This window comes from Mustela lutreola, chromosome 5 (genome assembly GCF_030435805.1).
Source record: "Mustela lutreola isolate mMusLut2 chromosome 5, mMusLut2.pri, whole genome shotgun sequence".
Lineage (NCBI taxonomy): Eukaryota > Metazoa > Chordata > Mammalia > Carnivora > Mustelidae > Mustela > Mustela lutreola.
Window position 1 is genome coordinate 166,608,325 of NC_081294.1, and position 19,650 is coordinate 166,627,974.

At 56.5% G+C, this 19,650-nt stretch overlaps 2 protein-coding genes across 3 annotated transcripts; both read left to right on the forward strand.

The window, feature by feature from the left end:
• The first annotated feature begins 3,612 nt into the window (after positions 1–3,612).
• Positions 3,613–4,311, forward strand: H3-4 (H3.4 histone, cluster member). Its single transcript, XM_059176080.1, has one exon. The coding sequence runs from the start codon at positions 3,631–3,633 to the stop codon at positions 4,039–4,041; it is 411 nt and encodes a 136-aa protein (XP_059032063.1). The 5' UTR covers positions 3,613–3,630; the 3' UTR covers positions 4,042–4,311.
• An 8,152-nt stretch (positions 4,312–12,463) lies between these two features.
• On the forward strand, positions 12,464–19,565 carry TRIM17 (tripartite motif containing 17). Of its 2 annotated transcripts, none has more exons than XM_059176082.1 (6): positions 12,464–12,572; positions 14,324–14,757; positions 15,880–16,110; positions 17,712–17,734; positions 17,826–17,926; positions 18,211–19,565. In XM_059176082.1, exons 2-6 carry the CDS (start codon positions 14,329–14,331, stop codon positions 18,756–18,758), a joined length of 1,332 nt encoding a protein of 443 aa, XP_059032065.1. In that variant the 5' UTR covers positions 12,464–12,572; positions 14,324–14,328; the 3' UTR covers positions 18,759–19,565. The 2 variants fall into 2 exon arrangements, with proteins under 2 accessions (XP_059032065.1, XP_059032066.1); XM_059176083.1 differs by lacking the exon at positions 12,464–12,572 and adding an exon at positions 15,400–15,495.
• Positions 19,566–19,650: the final 85 nt, after the last annotated feature.

The window sequence follows — 19,650 nt, forward strand, 5'->3', positions numbered from 1 at the left end:
CCCTAGTGGACCTTTGCACTCACTGCAGTAATAAATATATGTATTTATATACATGCAACTAAATATATAATATGCATAACTATATGACAAATTAATTTTGTATATATTTTGACAATGTATTTCAGTATCTCTGACTTCCTTCGCAGTTTTAAAAAAATGTCATGCATTTAAAAACATTCTAAGGCATTTCATTGTATGCATTTTTAAATGTTTTAAAATATTCTGAGCTTTGCCAAATGACCAGAGAGATTCATGAGATCAAAAAAAGAACAAGAATGAAATTCTTGCCACCTATTCACCAAAACAGAAAACACCACCTTCTAAAAAGGAAAAAGTTACAAAGGACCTACAATGCCACGCTTCACATAATGCTGTATTTCCCGAGTTGCACAGGCAAACACCATAAATGGTGAGAGCAAGGGAAGAACCATCTAGATGAGGGAGGGCTTCCCTCCAACGCAGGATGGATGCAATGACAGACTTGTCAGTTTGTGGAGGGAGGATAGAGAGAAGCTCAGTTTCTAAGGAAGCTCTGCAGGATGAGAATGAGGTCAACAGGCCCCCAGAGGTCTGGTCATTGTCAAGAAGAGGTTGTTTCTAGTCTGAAATCAAACGTCAACATTAAGGCACATGCGAGTTCCTTGAGAGAAGTATGCCATGCTCAGCACACCTCCAGGATTTACCAGCGGGCTGCAAGCTATAAGGGGATTTCCTTGTAGTGGCCTTTCTCTGGCCTTTGTTCTCCTCATCACGGTGATTGGAACCAAATGTATGCACAGAGCACACACAGCCTGACCCATACAATGCATGTGTCCTAGACAAGCCAAAACTTCGGGGGGAATGTTTGGGTCCGAGGCTGTCTCTGGACAAATGACCTTGGGGAGAGTTGTGTTCTTGGGGAGTGATTTTCCCCTGGGCCTTGGCATCTCTGAGGGAGTAGGAACCACAGAGAACTCAGTTCCTGAGGTCATGAAAAGTGTCAACTGAACTAATTACACAGAGATTTTACTGTGATAAAGAAACTCTCAGCTTCTCAAGAGTGTGGGTCCTACTTCTGGCTCCCAGGGGAGCTATACGTCGGCCAACATCAAAATGACTCCAAGCATGAGCTCTCTTTCTGTGTGTCTGCATCATTAAAAATACAATAACCAAAAAGAAGCATTCCAAACACAGAGAAAAACAGAAAAGCTCCCTAGCTACCATAAGATTTAAATCGTACAGCCTTGCACAATACTAAGAAGATAGAGTCTGTGATTTTCTGGAATGTTCTCCAAGATGACTTGGAACTCTAGGTAGAAATCACAAAGAAACCTCCACCCAGTGTCCCTTCCCTGGAGCCCTGTGTATCGGGCAGCTATCCCAACTTGGGAGGCAACAAAACTTTCCCCTTTCTTTTTCTAATTAAAAAAAAAAAAAAAAAAAAAAAAAAGGTTGATGCACCTGGGAGCCTCTGTCAAACAGCATCCAACTCTTGGTTTCAGTCCAGGTCGTAATCTCAGGGTCATGAGGTTGAGCCACACATTGGGCTGTGTGCTCAGTGTGGTGTCTGCTTGGGATTTGGTCTCTTCCTCTGCCCCTCTCACATTTTCTAAAATAAAATCTTTAAAAATTAAAAAAAAAGGGGGGGGGGGTTGTTCAATTGGCATCGCCACATACACAAAGTACAGATCACGGTTTCAAATTGGAGTTGGAGCGGGTACACAATAGGAAGCCCCCAATTCCTTGTTTTCTGTTGGTTCACTCAGACACATGGAACCAGGTGACATTCTACCTTATGTCCAGGGAGTGGACTCGAGTCCCCTGAGAATCCAGAAGCAGAAATCTGATAACAGAACAAAGCTCTTGTGGTCTGAAAAGCAAGCCCCCAGCTGTGAAGCCTAAGCTGAGCCCCACAGGACTGCTTCCAGGGCTCCGGGGCCAGAAATCCCTGATCCACCCACCATCGTCGCCTGGCGCACTTGGGACACCCAGCGATCTGGGGTCTGCCTGTGCTGAATGAGCGATCACACTGGAAAGATTCACAGGGGAGTCCTAGTCAGCCTGCATCAGACCCACACCCTATACACCAGGCAACCCGGGTCGGTCTCTCCTTTCTTCTCCCCAGCGCCAACCTGACCTGACTCAGGGACAGCAGCAGAGCTTCTGTGTGACCAATGACCAGCTAAAAAGGCCAGATGCAGGACGGAGAGGCTGTTGTTGGAACGGACTATTAGAAGGGAGGGGAGAAGACTATTGCAACAGGGCAGGAGCTTTCTTTCCTCTACTCATCTTAGATCTCACTAAGGACTCTTCTCCAACAAGAGAAAAGCATTTATTTCTTTAAGATTTTATTTATTTTAGAGAGGGAGCAAGTGTGGGATCTGGGGAAGACAGAGTTAGATGGAGAATCTCAAGCAGACCCCAGACTGAGGGCGGAGTCCCACGTGGGGCTCCAACCTGTGACCCCCGAGGCCATGACCTGAGCCAAAATCAAGAGTCTGAGGCTTAACCAACCAAGCCACCAGGGTGCCCCAAGCATTTGCGTTCTCTTGTGACAGAAGAACCTTCATAGGAAATGAAGACACACAGAAGGGGCCACAGCTGCATGCTTTCATGCTAGGTTGGACAAAGAAGGGCAATTGCAGAAAAGCAGTTAAGACCCCCTGGGATATGGAACAAGACAAGAGTTCTACCAACAAGGTCTCGGTGTGCACAGTCTTGTGGGTCTCCACGTCCCTCCCGTGAGGAGAAAACGCGTCTCTCCTCCACTGTAGACCCCTCCCCTTTTCCGTGGGACTTTTAACTCTGTTTTCAGGAAGAGAAAGAGCTTTGAGCTGCCCCCTTGCATCTGCCATGTTCCAAGTGCCTTCAGCTCAAAATAACCCTCTCGTGGACCTTGGCCTTCTGGGGTGGCACATGTGGTTCAGCCAAGGGCAGTAAACTTGGGGGTCTGCAAGCGCCTAAAGGGTCAGGCAACAAAGGAGCTTCTCTCTCAGGGAAGAGGGAGCAGACGAGGAGAAGCCCTGAGTGCTGCAGGGGGGCGAGGACCGGGGGGCGTCAGTGCCCAGGAGCAGCCAGAGCTCGGGCAGGATGCACAGCCCCAGCTATGGGGACCGGCAGCTCGCTGGTCACCCATGAGGGAAGAACGTGGAGGCGGAGGGTCTGTGCCTGGCCTCGTCCTGAGCCTTTCACCGCCTGCTGCGAAAACTCAACACTGGCGCCACAGACAGGCCGAGCGCAGAATGCCGCCTTCTAGAAGGTTCTTCCCACCCTGGAGCATTGGGGAGCCAGGGGAATGCTGAGGGGGAAAGGAGGGAGCTGTGTGGGGAGACGCACCGCGCCCCACAAGAGGACCCAACCCTGACCCGCTGGACCCTGACCCCCAGCCGGCCAGCACCGGAACCAGCGCATTCCAATGCCTGTGTGCTCCACCCAACTGACTGGCTGTCACGCCCGCACCTGCGCGGTTAAGGGGCGAGGGGCCGAGTGGCGCGCGCTGCGGACCAATCAGAGCGCAGCCTGCCATCGCGCCACCCGGCCGCCAGCCAATGGGAAGGCCTCAGCCTCTATAAAGTCGGGCGCTGCTCCGCGTCTCTGCTGTAAGGAAGCAGCAGTGGAAGTGGTGGCAGTTCCTTCAGTGTCACGGGACCCATGGCCCGCACGAAGCAGACGGCGCGCAAGTCCACAGGCGGCAAGGCTCCACGCAAGCAGCTGGCCACGAAAGTGGCCCGGAAGAGCGCGCCGGCAACAGGCGGCGTTAAGAAGCCACACCGCTACCGGCCCGGCACGGTGGCTCTGCGTGAGATCCGGCGGTACCAGAAGTCCACCGAGCTGCTGATCCGCAAGCTGCCGTTCCAGCGGCTGGTGCGTGAAATCGCGCAGGACTTCAAGACCGACCTGCGCTTCCAGAGCTCGGCCGTCACGGCACTGCAGGAGGCGTGTGAGGCCTATCTGGTTGGGCTGTTCGAGGACACCAACCTGTGCGCCATCCACGCCAAGCGCGTCACCATCATGCCCAAGGACATCCAGCTGGCGCGCCGCATTCGCGGGGAGCGCGCCTAAGGCCCCCGCGCAGGCCGCTCCACCAGAGCACTAGTGCTCACCCCAAAGGCTCTTTTCAGAGCCACCACCTGGCCACAAAGGGTGCTGTGCCAACCCGGGGTGACTCCCAACTACTTCCATGTTGTCTCCGCATCCACTTAGTGGGTTGCAGTAACCAGGATTCCCTGGGGAGAACGCACTGAAGCCCCCACCCTTGGGAGGGCCTGTGGCTGCCAACATGTGAACCAACTTCCCAACCCTGCAAGGTGAGCAGCAGGATCTCCACTTGGAGAAAACAGTACAAGTGTGTGTGTGGGGGGGGTAATCCTTAGGGCTATAATGGGGGGGCCCCGACGACCGGGATACTGGGAAGCCTTTCAATGGGGATGGGGGGGCGATCCCTGCAATGGGGAGTAGGGAAAACCTGCAGCTGGGGTGGTGAGGAGGAACCCTATAACTGGGATGGTGGGGAGAAAGCTAGGGCTTCCAGGAAACCCTGGAACTGGGGTGATGGGGAAGGCCTACAACCGGGGTGGTTGGGAAATCCTACAACTGGGATGGTGGGGGAAACCCCACAACCGGGGTGGTGGGCTGGACATGACCACAGGGTGGGAGTGGGAGTGGGACTGACCACCTCAGCGTGGCTGGGAGGTTACGGACGGAGGACTTTTGCAGGCATGGTCTCAAAGCATTAAGCTGGTAAGACCCAACTGGTGGGTACGGTGACCTGAAGTCCATGGGTCTGTCCTTGCAAGGTACTCCCAGTGAAGTGAGGGCCTGGATGGACATGTGTCCCACCATGAGCCATGTTTCAGGGACAGCCCGTGCTCTGGCCTGAAGATCAGTGCTACCCCTCAGCACTGGGCTCCGGTTCAGTCAGTCCATGTCTGGCCGTTGTACCTTTTCCACACCTCCTGAAGTCCTCAGGAAAGCTTTGCCCAGTGCAGAGAGCGAGATTTCTGTGTCCTTCCCCACTTCCTGCTCAATGGCCTTGGAGGTGAAAGAAGTTGGCTAACTGGCTGCATTTGGGGAAACCGTGCAGATGGCTATGCCTGGCAGGATGGGCTCGGCGGTGCTGAAACTTCCCTTAGCAGACCATGCCAGGGAGGGGCAGATCCAGGCCCTCTGTTCTTTGTGTCCATTGCATGACCCGTCCAAGGGCCCGAGACAGGAGGTAGGAGAAGCAAAGAACTGAGGACCAAGGAAGAAAGTAACCAAAGTCGCTCAGGGTCATGGAAACGGATGGTCATGGAAGCCTTTCCGACAGGTGTCGAAACAGATGGCTGTGTCCCCGCTGGGGCCTCATGAGAATCCTCTGCTCACAGACGCCCTCCCGAGATCTGGGCAGAACTCCTGCCAGGGGGGACACATCAGCCCAGCATCCTCGAAAGGGGGGGACTGAGGGGGCTCAGCCTTGCTCTCTAGAGAACCTTCCAGCACCCTCCCAACTTGGCGGTGCACGGCGAAACCACAGGAACAGCGCTGAAGGGGCAGCCCCATGGCCGGAAATGCTCGGAGTGCCCTCCAGTGTGGTGTAGCCAGGATCCCACAGCGAACACCGCAGGACAGAAAAGGGAGTGCTGCCATCGGAAGTACAGCGGGGGGGTCGTAGATGTCCTTTTTTTAAGTCCCAGCTTTCAGGTGTCTGTCGTGAGCACCAACCTCGAGGCCCCAGGGAAGATTTGATTAGCTTTGTAAACATGTAAAACCATGACCGCTATGATCTGCGCCTCTGTCTGCCCGTCCCAAGCATGTGGGCATACTAAACATGCAGTCTGTACCTGTTCGCCCCAAGTCCACGCCTTCAGGCCTCATGTGCATGTGCACGTGGGGACAGCCGAGTGCGGAATGTCTAGGAGAGGACTGAAGGCAGGCAAGCCAGCACCTGATCACCGGCTGGGGCTCAGAGCAGCTGCTCAGACAGACGCCCATGACAGGTGAACACATACATGGCCGAATGCACGGGCCAAGCCAGGCTCCAGTCCAGGGAGCGGGTGACAATCAGGAGGGTGCAGGAAGGGGTGCGCGGTGGTTCAGAAGAATCTCGCGGACCAGGATGCCCCTTCTTAGTCCCCAGCCTTCTGCACACTAGATCCCGATGTGTGCAGTTACTGTTCAACAAAGCAAATCCTCTGTGTTTCTAATTACACTCATGGGCTGGAAGATGCAGACTGCGGGGAGCAGGGCTACAGGAGGGATCCTCCGTGCCTGAAATGTCATCGGCATTCCAAAAAACGTAGCATGCCACACCGAAAGGACAGAATGGGCCAAGGGGACTCCAGCAATCCCCGGGGGGGACGAGTCCTGGCTCAGAGCCCCCCAACAGGCTGTCATGGAGGGGAGGGTGCAGCAGGTGCATTCGAGGAGGTCCTTTGGAGGATGTGGGATATAAGGAACTGGGGCTGCACTGTGACTAGGGCTTCCCAACTGGGGAGTCAGGAGTCAGGGGACCCTCCTCCTAGCCTTCTTCCTTCTCAAGGGACAGTGTTGGGGAATGACATCAAGAAGACGTGACCACTGGGGTGCCTGGGTGGCCCAGTAGGTTAAGCCTCTGCTTTCGACTCTGGTCATGATCTCAGGGTCCTGGGATTGAGCCACGCATCAGGCTCTGCTTAGCAGGGAACCTGCTTCCCTTCCTCTCTCTCTCTGCCTGCCTCTCTGACTACTTGTGATCTCTCGCTCTGTCCAATAAATATATCTATGGAAAAAAAAAAAAAAAGATGTGACCACCCACTGACCTGAGAGCTGGACCCTGCACTCAAAGGCTTCTCACCCCCACCCTGGGTTCCGTGGGTCCCGTCTGCTTTTCCTGCACCCGGGGCTCCTCCAAGGACAGATCCTGGAGATGGTGAGGAGCTGTTGAGAACACCTGCGTGGGGTACATGACCGAGCCCAGTTATGGCCTCGTTACAAGCTTGCAGGTTGGGCGGACAGGGGTGGGGATCTAGGGCTCTGGTTGCCTCAAACCTGGTTGTCCGTTCCCTTGGCTTACCACCACGCCATCTGCCAAGCCATCACCGGGGTCTCTCCCTGCCCTCTGAATCCAGGTGCCAGTTCCAGATTGCACCTAAGTGTTCCCAAGGCTGGAGGTTTCAACCAACAGACGAGGCCTGGTAACTGCCGATCATCTCCAGACATCCCACAGAGCCCATCCCGCAGTCTTCACAGGAGATGCTGGCTTCTTCCCCTAGTCTGGGGCCCAGGTTTATGTACCTGGCCTGAGTTGCACCATGAGAGCCCCTAGACATCAGAATGTCAGCACCTGGCCCAGGGGATTTTCCAAAAGTCACATCAGACAGCCCAATGAAGGGGACGGATGCTCAGTGTGTCCACCCTCTGAGGTGGGCCAAATGGTGTCTGCCCCAAAACCGACAACAGTCTGGTGCTGCACCCCAACTCCCAGGATCTCAGAATGAGACCGTATTTGGAGACAGGGCCTTTGTAGTGGTCGCAGGAGGAAATGAGGCCACGACAGTAATTCCTAATTCCATAGGACCGACGTCCTTGTAAGAAAAGGAGGTTAGGACGCAGACATGCACAGAGAGACGGTCATGTGAGGATGTGGGGAGAAGACGAGTGTAATATGGTGGCTGGTCATAAGAAATAAACATTGGGTCTCAAACCTTTGGAAGTTTCTAGGTGATGAGGCTGATAAAGGTGACGTTCATTATTTACAATAAACCCTGCCCCCACCCTGGAGTGTGTGCAGGTAAGGGGAGTTTGGAAAGCCCCTGAAGATGGCAGATTGGGCTCAGCAAGAATGCATACACACATAGGGGGAGTTCCCCTGGCTCTGTGGGGACAAAGGCCCTGCAGGCTGGACCCTCCCAGATCCCACTGTGTCTTTATCCAGCTGCTGATTCATAGCCTTTCATGTCTTTGTAGGAAGCTGGTCATCAAGCAAGTGACAGGCTTCCCTGAGCTCTGTGAGCTGCTCAGCACATGAAAGGAACCCACCCTGGGGACCTAGGGCCTGTCCTGGGGGCCCGAGCGCACTTGCAATTGGGGTCTACAGTGCGGTGGTGTATGGGCCTGAACTGTGACCCTGTGGGATCTGATGCTCTGTCCACATCGACAGGGTCAGAGCTGAGTCACACTCAGGACCCCCAGCTGCTACCACAGACTTGCCTAGCGGAAGGAAGCACCCCTCCCCCACATGCATTTGGGGTCAGAAGTATCAGAAGCAAAGCCGAGAACTGAAAGTAAGGGAAATACACAGAAGCATATCACTCATAGCAAGCCCGTCTGCATGCCGGGCGGAGAGTGGAGCCTCAGGAGGAAAGGGCCACGGCTGGAGCTCAGTCTCCAGGCCCTCAGGAAATGCTCGGGGCTCAGCATCCAGGCCCCTAGGACCGGGAGATCCCTAGGCTCAGTGTCCAGGCCCTAGGACTGGGAGACCCTGGGGCTCAGCATCCAGGACCCCAGGACCAAGAGACCCCCATGCTCAGAGTCCAGACCTCAAGACCCGGCTGTGGTCTTTGTTACCTAGACTGACCTGACTGATATGCTGTCCTTACACTTCACATCAGCATTAGAATTAGTTCTTTCTCCAACTGGTACTTGGAGGCAAGTTTCTAGATGTGAGGACTGTAGGGGCCTACTTAGCCAGAGCAACTCCATCTCAGTTAAACAGCCATTTTGTTGTTGGTGCAGTAAAACTTAAACTGACCCTGCCCAAGAGGAACTTACTTAAAAGCAAGTCTGCAAAACCAGTAAAATATGGTGGACCAGTTCCTGATGACAGAGCCCAGAATGCAAGGATGGGTCAGGCCAGGTGGGGACATCCCATCAGTACTATCTCCCTAAGCACCAAAGAATGTAAATCCTGGCTTTTGGATGCCAAACTTGGGACCAATTCTGACCAGAGTAATAGGCTAATTCAAATAGCTACTATAGGGTGAATTGTAATTCAATTGGCCACCTGTGTGTGACCTAACATGACTATGCAACTTTCTCTGTGTGTTACAATCTCATTGGCCACCTGTGTGTGGCCAGGCTCAACCGCATGGCCTTTACTCTATAAAAGCTAGTCTGTGAGGCTGGGGGTCGTTGCTCTCTCTGTAAGAGACGGCCCCGACAGGTCAATTTGATTCTCGATACTGGTGCGAAATAAAGCTTTGCTTGACCTTCACTTTGTATCAGTCTCGCTCCTTTGATAGTGGACCCCAATAGGGACAAAGGAAACTTTGTTTCCTCAGCTGGAAGAATGAAAGGCAGGAGACTTGGGGGCTGTGGGTCATGGCATTTATTGCCGCATGAAGCTGGTCCGGGAAGCTAGGAACTCATTCCAGGCTTTTTCAGCTGACAGCCTGCCCTCCTTGTGCGATGGACTCCACTGAGAGCTCCCTCTGAGGGTTCTTGGCCCCGTCCCCAGGAAGACATGCAGGTGGAGACTAGAACTGGGAAAGAGCCCTGACCCACACCCACTGTTTCCCTGGGGGCAAAGGGTGCAGACTGGGTGGAGGGGCAGTTCTCTGCAGTGAAGAGGGTCACCCAGGGGCACCGGGGGCCTCAGCCGGTTAGGTGTCTGCTTTCAGCTCAAGTCATGAGCCCAGGGTCCTGGAATTGAGCCCCACATGGGGCTCTGCTCAGCCGGAAGCCTGCTTCTCCCTCTCTCACTCCCCCTGCTTGTGTCCCCTCTCTCGCTGTGTCTCTCTCCATCAAATAAAATCTTTGAAAAAAAAAATTGGAGAGGGTCACCTAGAAAAGGATAACAGCAGACCCCCAAGTCAGGACAGTCCCTGTGGTCTCAGCTGCTGGACAGGGACATGGGGAGGAGCAGAGGCACTGCCGTAAAGACTGCCACCACCTCCTAAGGTAGGAGCGCCCCAGACAGATGCTGTCCGCCATCCCCACAGAGCCTGTGGCTCAGTCCCAATGGCTTGGATTAGCTGAGCCCTCCTTATGCCGCAGGAGCAACCTTCCAGCAGGTTCTGGCATAACTGGCTCTGAGTGCCGGCAATGCCCATCCCGTGCCAGAGGCCGAGAACCGGTCTTCTGCATGAGGTCCCCACCAAGAGGCCGACGGGGATCGGGACGTGCGACCCCACAGTCCACCATGTGGCAGACTGAGGATTTTGAGCTGAAGGCTACTGAGAAACAGCACGCATAGGAGGACCTCTGCCCTCCCAGTTGTTCTCTCAAAAAGCAAGGTGGAAATTCCCATGTGTACAGAAAATTTCTGTTTGCAGAGTTGCCCGTCTCCTGAGCCAGAGAGAGGACGGTGACTCTTATCACCAGAGATGGGACTGAGAGGAGTTTGTGTGAACAACCCTAGTCTATCTGCAGCTCCTCCTGAATGTATCCCAGTCACCGTCCCACAACTTAGCCCAGAAACACAAACCCCCTTCCCTCTGTCTAGGTATTTCTCCACAGCTTATCACCCTTTGTGAAAATGGCGCAGAGGCCAATTTGTGTTTTCAGTTCTTTTTGTGAAGTCCCCATACATGTACAATTGAAAACATTAGATAAAATTTGTATGCCTTCTCACCTGTTCATCTGGCTGCTAATTCACAGACCTCAGGTGAAGAACCTAAGAGGGTAGAAGGAAAGATTTGCCCTTCTCCTGCAAGGCTCATGGTGCACATAGAAAGTGTGAGAGATGACCCTTGCTATAGCTATCTGCTGTATCTGGGGGACCGGACTGCATGTTTTGGCCACAAAATCCTGACAGATACAGCAGGCTCTGTGGTAACTGCAGATAAAAACAATGATGTCAGCAAGAAATACAGAAACTGGGTTTGCAGGAACTGCAATGCAGGTGCTGGGGCTATCATCTGCTAGAGAGGGGCTAGCAGGAAAGGAATGGGGTGAACAATAAAATTAAGACCCTCAATTGGAGGGTGCGTGGAGAAGATGTGGGGGATGAGGCGTGGGAAGATGCGTGGGAAGTGAAAGGGCTATTCCCGGCCCCAGAATTCCCACCTTATTTTAAGATAAAGACACTGAAGGTTCAACGGGTGCAAAAGAAAGCCTCCTGAGAGCTTCCCTTGTTGGACCAGAAGCAGCAAGTTCTGGGACATGAGGTTGCGTAGAGCCCTCTGGGAGCGGCTTTCCACCTGAAGGAGATGGGAAAGCCGCTCACAGCCGTATAGACAAACAGGGTCACAGGCTTTCTTGCCTCCCCTTCTCCTCCACACCCATTTGCCTTTCCTAAAGGGACCTACTTTTGGACCCAGGAGTCACTTCTCCCCTCCCTCTCCCTTACTGAGTCAGGTATGCACCTTCTGTTCCCAGAAGGCGTCAACCATTTAACAAGCTGGAGAGTTCCTTGGCAGGCTCCCCAATGCACGCACGACACATGAGGTCTTTTCTGGGTGTAACAGGCAGGATCCCAATATTCCCTCCCCTGCAGAAAGCAGCAGGTGGGTATGAGGCAGCGGGGCCTGGGGTTGGCTCAAGTCACACAAACATTCTCCCCCCAAGACAAAACAGCAGGACAGATCCAGCAAACACCCTAAAAGGGTTAGTACATGGGATCCATTGCTCTCTTGTGTGTTTTCTTGAAATTATTTTAAAGTTTTAAGCGTTCTGTGACTCCGTTTCCTAAATGGAAAGGAACCCTCCGCCGAGAATCCCCTCGCTGGTGGAAAGGACAGCAGAGGGGACAGTATTCCAGAGGGGAGATTAGAATCAGCATGTGGTCCACCCTGCCTCCCCCCTGCACCGCTCAGGTGCAGACCCTGGCTGAGCTGCCAGATTGTCCTCGAGTGTGTCTACACCCGTGTGCATCTATACCAGCGTGAGTCTACACCACCCAACTGCTTTCCCGCCCTCCTGTGCAGGCCCAGGCTGTTTCCTCATCTGTCCTCTCCCCCAGGGCCCAGGACTTGGGGACAAGCAGCAACCAGCCAGGGCGAGGTCAGGGTTGGGGGCAGCAGCCTGCCAACCACCTCCCACGCTGGCAAGACCCCAACGGGTCAATCCTGCCTCAGCCCCTCCACCCCTCCTTGTCTACCTAACCCAAGATCTGGTTGCCACCCCCTCCCCTCTCCACGGCAGGACCACTAACGTGTGCACCAGAGAGGTGGGGCCGCTGTGGGCCTGGCGGAGGAGCCCCTCACCTCCCTCAACGGGGCCACCTCCCCGCATCAACTCCCCCCTACCAGAGATCCCTTCACCACCCCCAATGGTGCGATCCCCCTTCATACCCTCCAAACCCTTTCACCTGCCCCAACGGGGAGACCCCCTTCATCACCCCTAGAGACCCCTTCACCTCCCCAAATGGGGCGACCCCCTCATCTCCACCCAGAGACCTCCTTCCCCGACCCTGGCCAACTCTGAGCTCGCCCTCGCCTGTCAAGAGGCTTCCGCGCCCCTCCCCCCCAACCAGGCTGCTGACAACCCACACCCCGTAGCTAGCCTCCCCCCCCCCCGCCCCGCCCCTGAGGCCGCCCCCGCCCCTGCTGACGCCACAAAGCTCCAGGCCCTGCCGGTCCCCTTCGCTCCCCCACCCCCGCCCAGAAAGTCTTCAGCGCTCAGGCTTTCCGGGGAGCTGTTTGAGCCCTTGGCCGCCTACGCCCTTCGAAGTGCGGCCGGCCGCCCCCTCCCCCGTGAGTACCAGTCCCTCAAGGCCCCCGGGGCCAGCGGCGGTCACAAGTAGCAGACCCCGCTTTGAAGATGGTTACCAACGGGAACCAGACGGTGGACGGGTTACCCCGGCATTTACGGAAGAGCATTCCCGGACGCGGGGGGGGCGGGGGGGCTGTCGGTCTTCACAGGTCTGGGGTCCTTGGGCGGCTCCCCTCCCCATCCTGAGCGGAACCCCAGCCCCCCTGACTGCCGCGCTTACCCCTGCTTCTCTTGGGGGCGGCAGTGCGCCTCCGGTGGCCGAGAGCTAAGGGGGAGACTGAGCCCTAGCCCTCTGCAGAGGTTAGCTCCAATAAAGGGAACCCCTCAGGGCCCGCAGACGATGTGAGGCTGCCAGCGTCCATCACTTCAGAGGACTGCAGAGCCAGGAGCTGGGGTAGTGCGTGCAGCCCAAGAGCAATGTGCACGTCCAGCCTCTAGCACAGTTCCAGTAGCCGCCTCTGATCTGCGTAGGGGGTTTGGGCCTCTGAGGCATGCGGTCGGGGTACTGGTACCCCAGAGTGTGTGCACAGGTGTATGAGCCCCGTGTGTGGATACTGTGCGTGTGTGTGGATACTGTGTGTGTACATGTGTGCATACTGTGTGCGTGCATGTATATACGTGTGTGTGCATTTGTGTATCATGGATACTGTGTGCGTGCATATGTGAGTACATGAGTGCATGTGTGGATACTGTGTGTACATGTGTGGGCGTATGTTTGGGTACATGTGTGCATGTATGTGTGGAAACGTGTGTGCATATGTGGATACATGTGTGGATGATCTGTATGCATGCGTGGATACATGCATGCATGTATATGTGGATACTATATACGTGCATGTGTGTATAGGGTGTGTGTGGATACTCCATATGCATGTGTGGATACGTGTGCATGCATGTGTGTATACTGTGTGCATCTATGTGCGGACACATGTGTGTGCACATGTGTGCATGTGTGGATACTGTGTGTATGCATTGTGGATACATGTGTGCGTGCATGTGTGGGTACACGTATGGTTGCTCTGTATGCATGTGCAGATACATGTATGCATGCACATATGTATACTGTGTGTGCACTGTACGTGCTCTGCGCATGGGTGTAACTGTCTTTGCATGCATGTGTGCATACCGTGTGTGCTTGCATGTGTATGCTGCATATATGCATGTGTATATACTGTGTGCGTGCATGTGTGTATACGGTCTTTGTGTGTGCATGCATGTATACTGTGTGTGTGTTTGCATGTGTGTATACTGTGTGTGTGTCTGGACCTGTGTTAGCATCTCTGTTCTGTGCATGCACGCACACATGACTGACTTTTCTGCACCACACCTTGTCAAGGAAGACCAGAGTCGGTCTGTAGTTAGAACAGTAGAAAAACCGGTGTTGTTTCTACAAACGAGGTTTTTTCACGGTTATTGCAATAGGGAGAAAGAGATCCCAGGGGAGAACAGGCTCATCTCAACATAGGACGGACAAGTGGGGATTTATGGCCACAGAGCAGGGGGTGGGGAGGTCAGTGATGGAAAGTCACGAAGAGGTGGCATGGGGAGGGGGATTCTTGCCAGATGGGCCTAACAGGATTCTTGCTCTAGACAGGTCGGTGGGGGGCTGAGGAACCTCCTATTGGGGGGGCACACTGAACCAACTTAGCATGATCTTCCCTATTGTGGGTGGGGCTGGCCAAAGGCAGGGCTCTCTGCCAGAGGGTATGAGGGATCTCCTGCTCCTTCCCAGGAGACATGGATGCCCTGGAACTTGCCAGAAAGCTGCAGGAGGAGGCCACGTGCTCCATCTGCCTCGATTACTTCACGGACCCCGTGATGACGGCCTGCGGCCACAACTTCTGCCGGGAGTGCATCCAGCTAACCTGGGAGAAGGCTAAGAGCAGGAAAGGGGGCAAGAAGCGGCGGGGCTCCTTCCCCTGCCCCGAGTGCCGGGAGCTGTCCCCTCAAAGGAACCTGCGGCCCAACCGCCTGCTGACCAAGGTGGCAGAGATGGCACGGCAGCACCCGGCTTTCCAGAGGCGGGACCTGTGCAGGGCGCACCAGGAGCTGCTGAAGCTCTTCTGTGAGGACGACCAGAGCCCCATCTGTGTCGTCTGCAGGGAGTCCCGGGTGCACCGGCCCCACAGGGTTGTCCCCATAGAGGAGGCTGTGCAGGAGTACAGGGTGCGTCCAGGCTAGGGGGAGGGGGGTGCACACGGAGGCCAAGTGCATGCGTCAGGAGGCTGGCAGGAGAACAGCTACCATAAGGGACAGCCCAAGTGTGGGACCATGTGACCAAAGTGTCCACATGCTCCCGCGACAACGCAGTGGGCTGGGTCATAGCTGTTGGGAAGTCCTGGCTGATGGAGGCCCTGCCCGGGTCCCTCCAGTCATGGCTCCAGCAGCATCGGTTCCCAGCGGCTGGCTCTGCCCTGTGTCCTCCCTGGGCACTGGGCAGGAGGTGTGAGGGCACGAATCCCAGTGTGGGGGGCTCCATGCTGGTGACCTCATCACCCCCATGGTCCTTCTTCCTGTTCAACCGTGAAACTTCCCAGGATAGGGGGGTTGTGGCACCTCTCACTGCTCAGCAGTCTGGATCCGTAGTCAGGAGAGGGCAGGCCTGGGAAGGTGTCTTGCTGAGGCTGATCATCCTCAGCTGGCTCCAGCCCAAACAACCCTCTTGACAAAGGGGCATGTTTTGGGAGGCATGTGTCCACCCACAGCCCCCCTCATGCTATTCCTGGGGGGTGAGCCTCTGGAGGCATCACCCAGATGCCCAGGAGTGAGGGCCTTGGACCCCAATCCTGCGGCCTGTGTGTCCCACAGTTGAAGCTGGAGGCGGACATGGGGCACCTCCGCGAGGAGTTGATGAAGACGGGGAAGCTGCAGGCCAGGGAGAAACAGGCCTTGGCTGAGTGGCAGGCAGGTGCTGGGGGCCAGGGTGGGTGCTCACAGCAGCCCTGTGGGGTGGGAGAGCCTGGCCTGCGGACCCAGAGCCCCCACAGGGCCTGCATGAGCCCTCGATACATACCCCAAGCTCAGAGTCCCACCAGAATCAGGATGGAGAACCTGAGGTCAGCACAGGCTGGCGGTGTCACAGATACAGGAATGAGGGCACACAGGTGGTGGGGAACCCCCAGGTGACCCCACGAATGCTCCCACCCCTCTCAGGAGGACTTTTCTGTGGGTCATCAGGGCCCAGGGCCAGGAGGAGACCAGCATCCAAGCTGGTAGGTGCAGCCGGCCAGGAAGGGAGAGGACATCGTGGGCAGCAGGCCCTCAGGTCTGCCCCCCAACCCCCTGCAGGTGAAGGTTAGGGAGCAGAGACAGCGCATCCTGGTGGAGTTTCAAAAGATGGGCCTCCTTCTTGTGGAGGAGGAGCAGCGTGTCCTCCAGGCCCTGAAGGAGGAGGAGGAGGAGGTGGTGGCCAAGCTGCAGGAGAGCTCATCCACCCTGGAGAGGCAGAGCCACACCCTGGAGAGGCTGCTGCTGCAGCTGGAGGACAGGAACCAGCACACACCCCTGCAGATGCTGCAGGTGAGGGTCGACCGCACCCCTGCTGGCCTGGCCTGCAGGCCTGGCAGGGAAAGGGAAAGATCTCAGCACCCCTGCTCACCTGGAGGGTGAGGTGAAAGAGCTCAGCAGCCCTGGTCACCTGGGCGTGGGGGAGGGGCTCAGGCCCAAGGGTGCTGTCCTTGTACCTCCACCCCCACCACTGAAGGAAAGGCTCTGACAAGGTCAGCCAAGGCTGAGTGACAAAGACCACAGGCAGACGTGTTCTCTTGGGGGCCTGGAGGCTGGGAGTCTGCATTCCTGGGGTGGGCAGCGGCCGGCTCCTCTGCAGGCTTCTCTCCTCCCCGTCACAGACAGCTGTGTTCTCTGTGGGTGAGGTGAACATTATAACCACTACACTATGGAAACTGTGTTCTCTGTGTGTTTCTGGATCCACATCTCCTCTTCCTGCAGCGGCACCCATCCTGCGGGATCAGGGCCCACCCTAGTCACCATAACCACCTCTGTAAAGACCTCATCTCCAAGTACAGCCGCCTTCTGAGGCCCTGGGGCTTGGGGCTGAGGCGTATGCATTAGGAAGACACTGTGCCCAGGCTCCAGGCCTGCGAGGAGGTGGCCTGGGGCAGTTGTGGTCCGTGTGGTGAGGTGGGGCATAGACACGCCTGCCCAGATAGGTGCCCATGACTTTGCAGGCAGGAGGGAGTCATGCAACTGCAGGCAGGACAGGAGCAAAGGCAGGCCAAGGCGGCCCAACGAGGGCCTGACCACAAGGGGCTGTGGTGCCCCACAAGTAGGACAGGTGTCAAGCACGGGGAGCGATGGAATCCCTGGCAGCAGACAGGATTCCCCACGATTGCATGCAGGCACACACATACACACATGCATGCACGGGCATGTTTAGACACCAGAGGCAGAGGCCGCCTGCCGGGTGCTGGGCATCCTGTTTGTCTGAGTCAATTCCCACGTTTGCCTGTTGTCCTGACCTCCCGTGGGCTTTGTGCCCAGGAAACCGCCTCCTGCGGATGACAGACTAGACAATTGCCCAAATGTTGGGGAGCGCTTTGTCTACTATTAAAAAGAAGCTGGGGGTGCCTGGGTAGCTCAGTGGGTTGAGCCAGTGCCTTCGGCTCAGGTCATGATCTCAGGGTCCTGGGATCGAGCCCCGCATCGGGCTCTCTGTTCAGCAGGGAGCCTGCTTCCCTCTCTTTCTCTCTCTCTGCCTCTCCCTTTCTGCCTACCTGTGATCTCTGTCTATCAAATAAATTTAAAAAATCTTTTTTAAAAAATGCAGCTGGTCTGCAGGAGAGTACACGGACATCTGACTCACTCAAGGCCAGGCTAAAGTACCAAAGGCCCCATTTGATGGCTGGGTGTCACGTCCCCCCACCGCCATCCCTCATGAGCCAACAGCTTCCAAGGGGGAAGAGCAGGAGGCCTGGTGGCCAGAGGTGGTGGCTTCCTGTGTGCAGCCACGACAGGGGTATGGCCCACAAAGGGGTACAGGGTCTTGGGAAAGCACCCTGAAATCCTTCCAGCTCTGCAGACCAGAAATGCAGACATGACGCCCCCAACCCTAACGAGGTCCTGCCCTTCTCCCTCTTCCCTACCCCCTTCCTGCTTTGTAGGACATGAAGGAGCTCCTGAGCAGGTAGGCGGCCACCTGCGGGGGAGGCAGTGATGGGCACAGGGAGGGCTCCGCATGGGGCCAGCAGGGACAGTGAGACCTGTGTCCACCGGAGGAAGAACAGCCTGAGTGTCCAGTACCCGGAGGCCACCCCGACCGTGCTGAGGACCGTCTGCAGGGTCCCTGGGCAGATAGAGGTGCTCAAGAGTTTTCAAGGTAAGCAGGGGCCCAGGGGCCCTGGACGACTCCCCACCCCACCCCTGGTCACTCCGAGGGAGCCCGCAATGGGGGCGACAGTTGTCCAACCTGCTGCTCCAGGGCGTGCTTTCTGTTGTGTCCCTGTGCTAACCCAGGTGGAGATGCCCACACGGACCCCTGGCTGCTTCGCCATAGCAGCACCGATAGGGACAGGGACCCAGTCTCCTGGGGGAGGCCTAGGGCCAGTGGGGGACAGCAGGGATGACGGGCGCCCTCTCCTCATGGCCCGGGCCTGTCTGCAGAGGATGTGGTGCCGGACCCCACCACCGCATACCCCTACCTCCTGCTGTATGAGAGCCGGCAGAGGCGCTACCTGACGCCGCCCCTGGGAGGCGTGCCCCCCAGCAAGGACCGATTCCTGGCCTACCCCTGCGCGGTGGGCCAGCAGACCTTCTCTTCCGGCAGGCACTACTGGGAGGTGGGCATGAACCTCACGGGCGATGCACTCTGGGCACTGGGCGTGTGCAGGGACAACGTGAGCCGCAAGGACAAGGTCCCCAAGTCCCCTGAGAATGGGTTCTGGGTGGTGCAGCTGTGCAAGGGGAAGAAGTACCTGCCCATCATGGCCGCCCCAACCCCTGTCACCCTGGCCGAGCCCCCCAGCCACGTGGGGGTCTTCCTGGACTTCGAGGCAGGAGAGGTGTCCTTCTACAACCTGAGGGATGGCTCCCACCTGCACACCTACGCCCAGCGTGAATTCTCCGGCCCCCTGCAGCCCTTCTTCTGCCTCGGGGCCCCCAAATCAGGCCAGATGGTCATCTCTACAGTAACCCTGTGGGTGAAGGGCTAGGCCACCTGCCAGGTTTCTGTCTGCTGGCACCTTGGTGAGCCCCCAGCCGTGCAAGGCACTTTCACTAAAATGAAACATAATCCGGATTAAAGCAGTTAATGATAGAGGCTATATTCGCACGCATTTCATGAAGAAAACTTGGACAGCCGCGGAGCTCCCTAGTGGACCGATTCCAAGGAAGGACATCCAGCCCCAGGCGCCTGTGATGCACTAGCTCTGGGATAAGTATGCCCACCTAGGAATGGAGCCAGAGGACTGGCCCCGCTGTGCTTTGGGTTATACACAGAGAGCCACGGCCTCCAGGGTCCACCTGCTTTGTCTTCCAAACACTCGGTGTTTGCACCTTGCAGCAAAAGGGGAAGGGGAGGAGGCGGTGATGAGAAAACGAAACTGCAAACCGAATCCCTAAAAACCTCAGAGCTCTCCAGCCCTTACGTCGTCGCACAAGCCGGGGCGCAGTTGAGTAGGCGTCACGGGTGGGAGGGACCCCTTTCCACCCGCCGCTCTCCGCACTTTCAGGCGCATTCACAGCCCTGTGGTAGGCTGGCTACCCCAGAACCCCAGTCAGTGAGTGCCTTCCCCAAGAGACCAGAGCCCCTCCCTGCACGCATCCTGCTCGTGCCCGGTCCAGGGGCGCACAGGACACGGCTTGGGGCTTGCCAGCGCAGCCTCAGGGCGCCCGCGTCCTCGCAGTCGCTGTGCTGCGCGGGGAACCCAGTGAACGCGCCGGACGCCGGGTCAGCCCGGGTCTGCAGCGGGTCAGGACGCGAGGCCGACGTGACCCCAATGCCCCCACTGCACGCGGGGGCCGGGGCAGCGCCGCCGCGAGGTCAGCGGGCGAACAGCCTCCAATACTGTCCAGCCCGCGGGCCGCGTGACAGGCCGCAGCCAA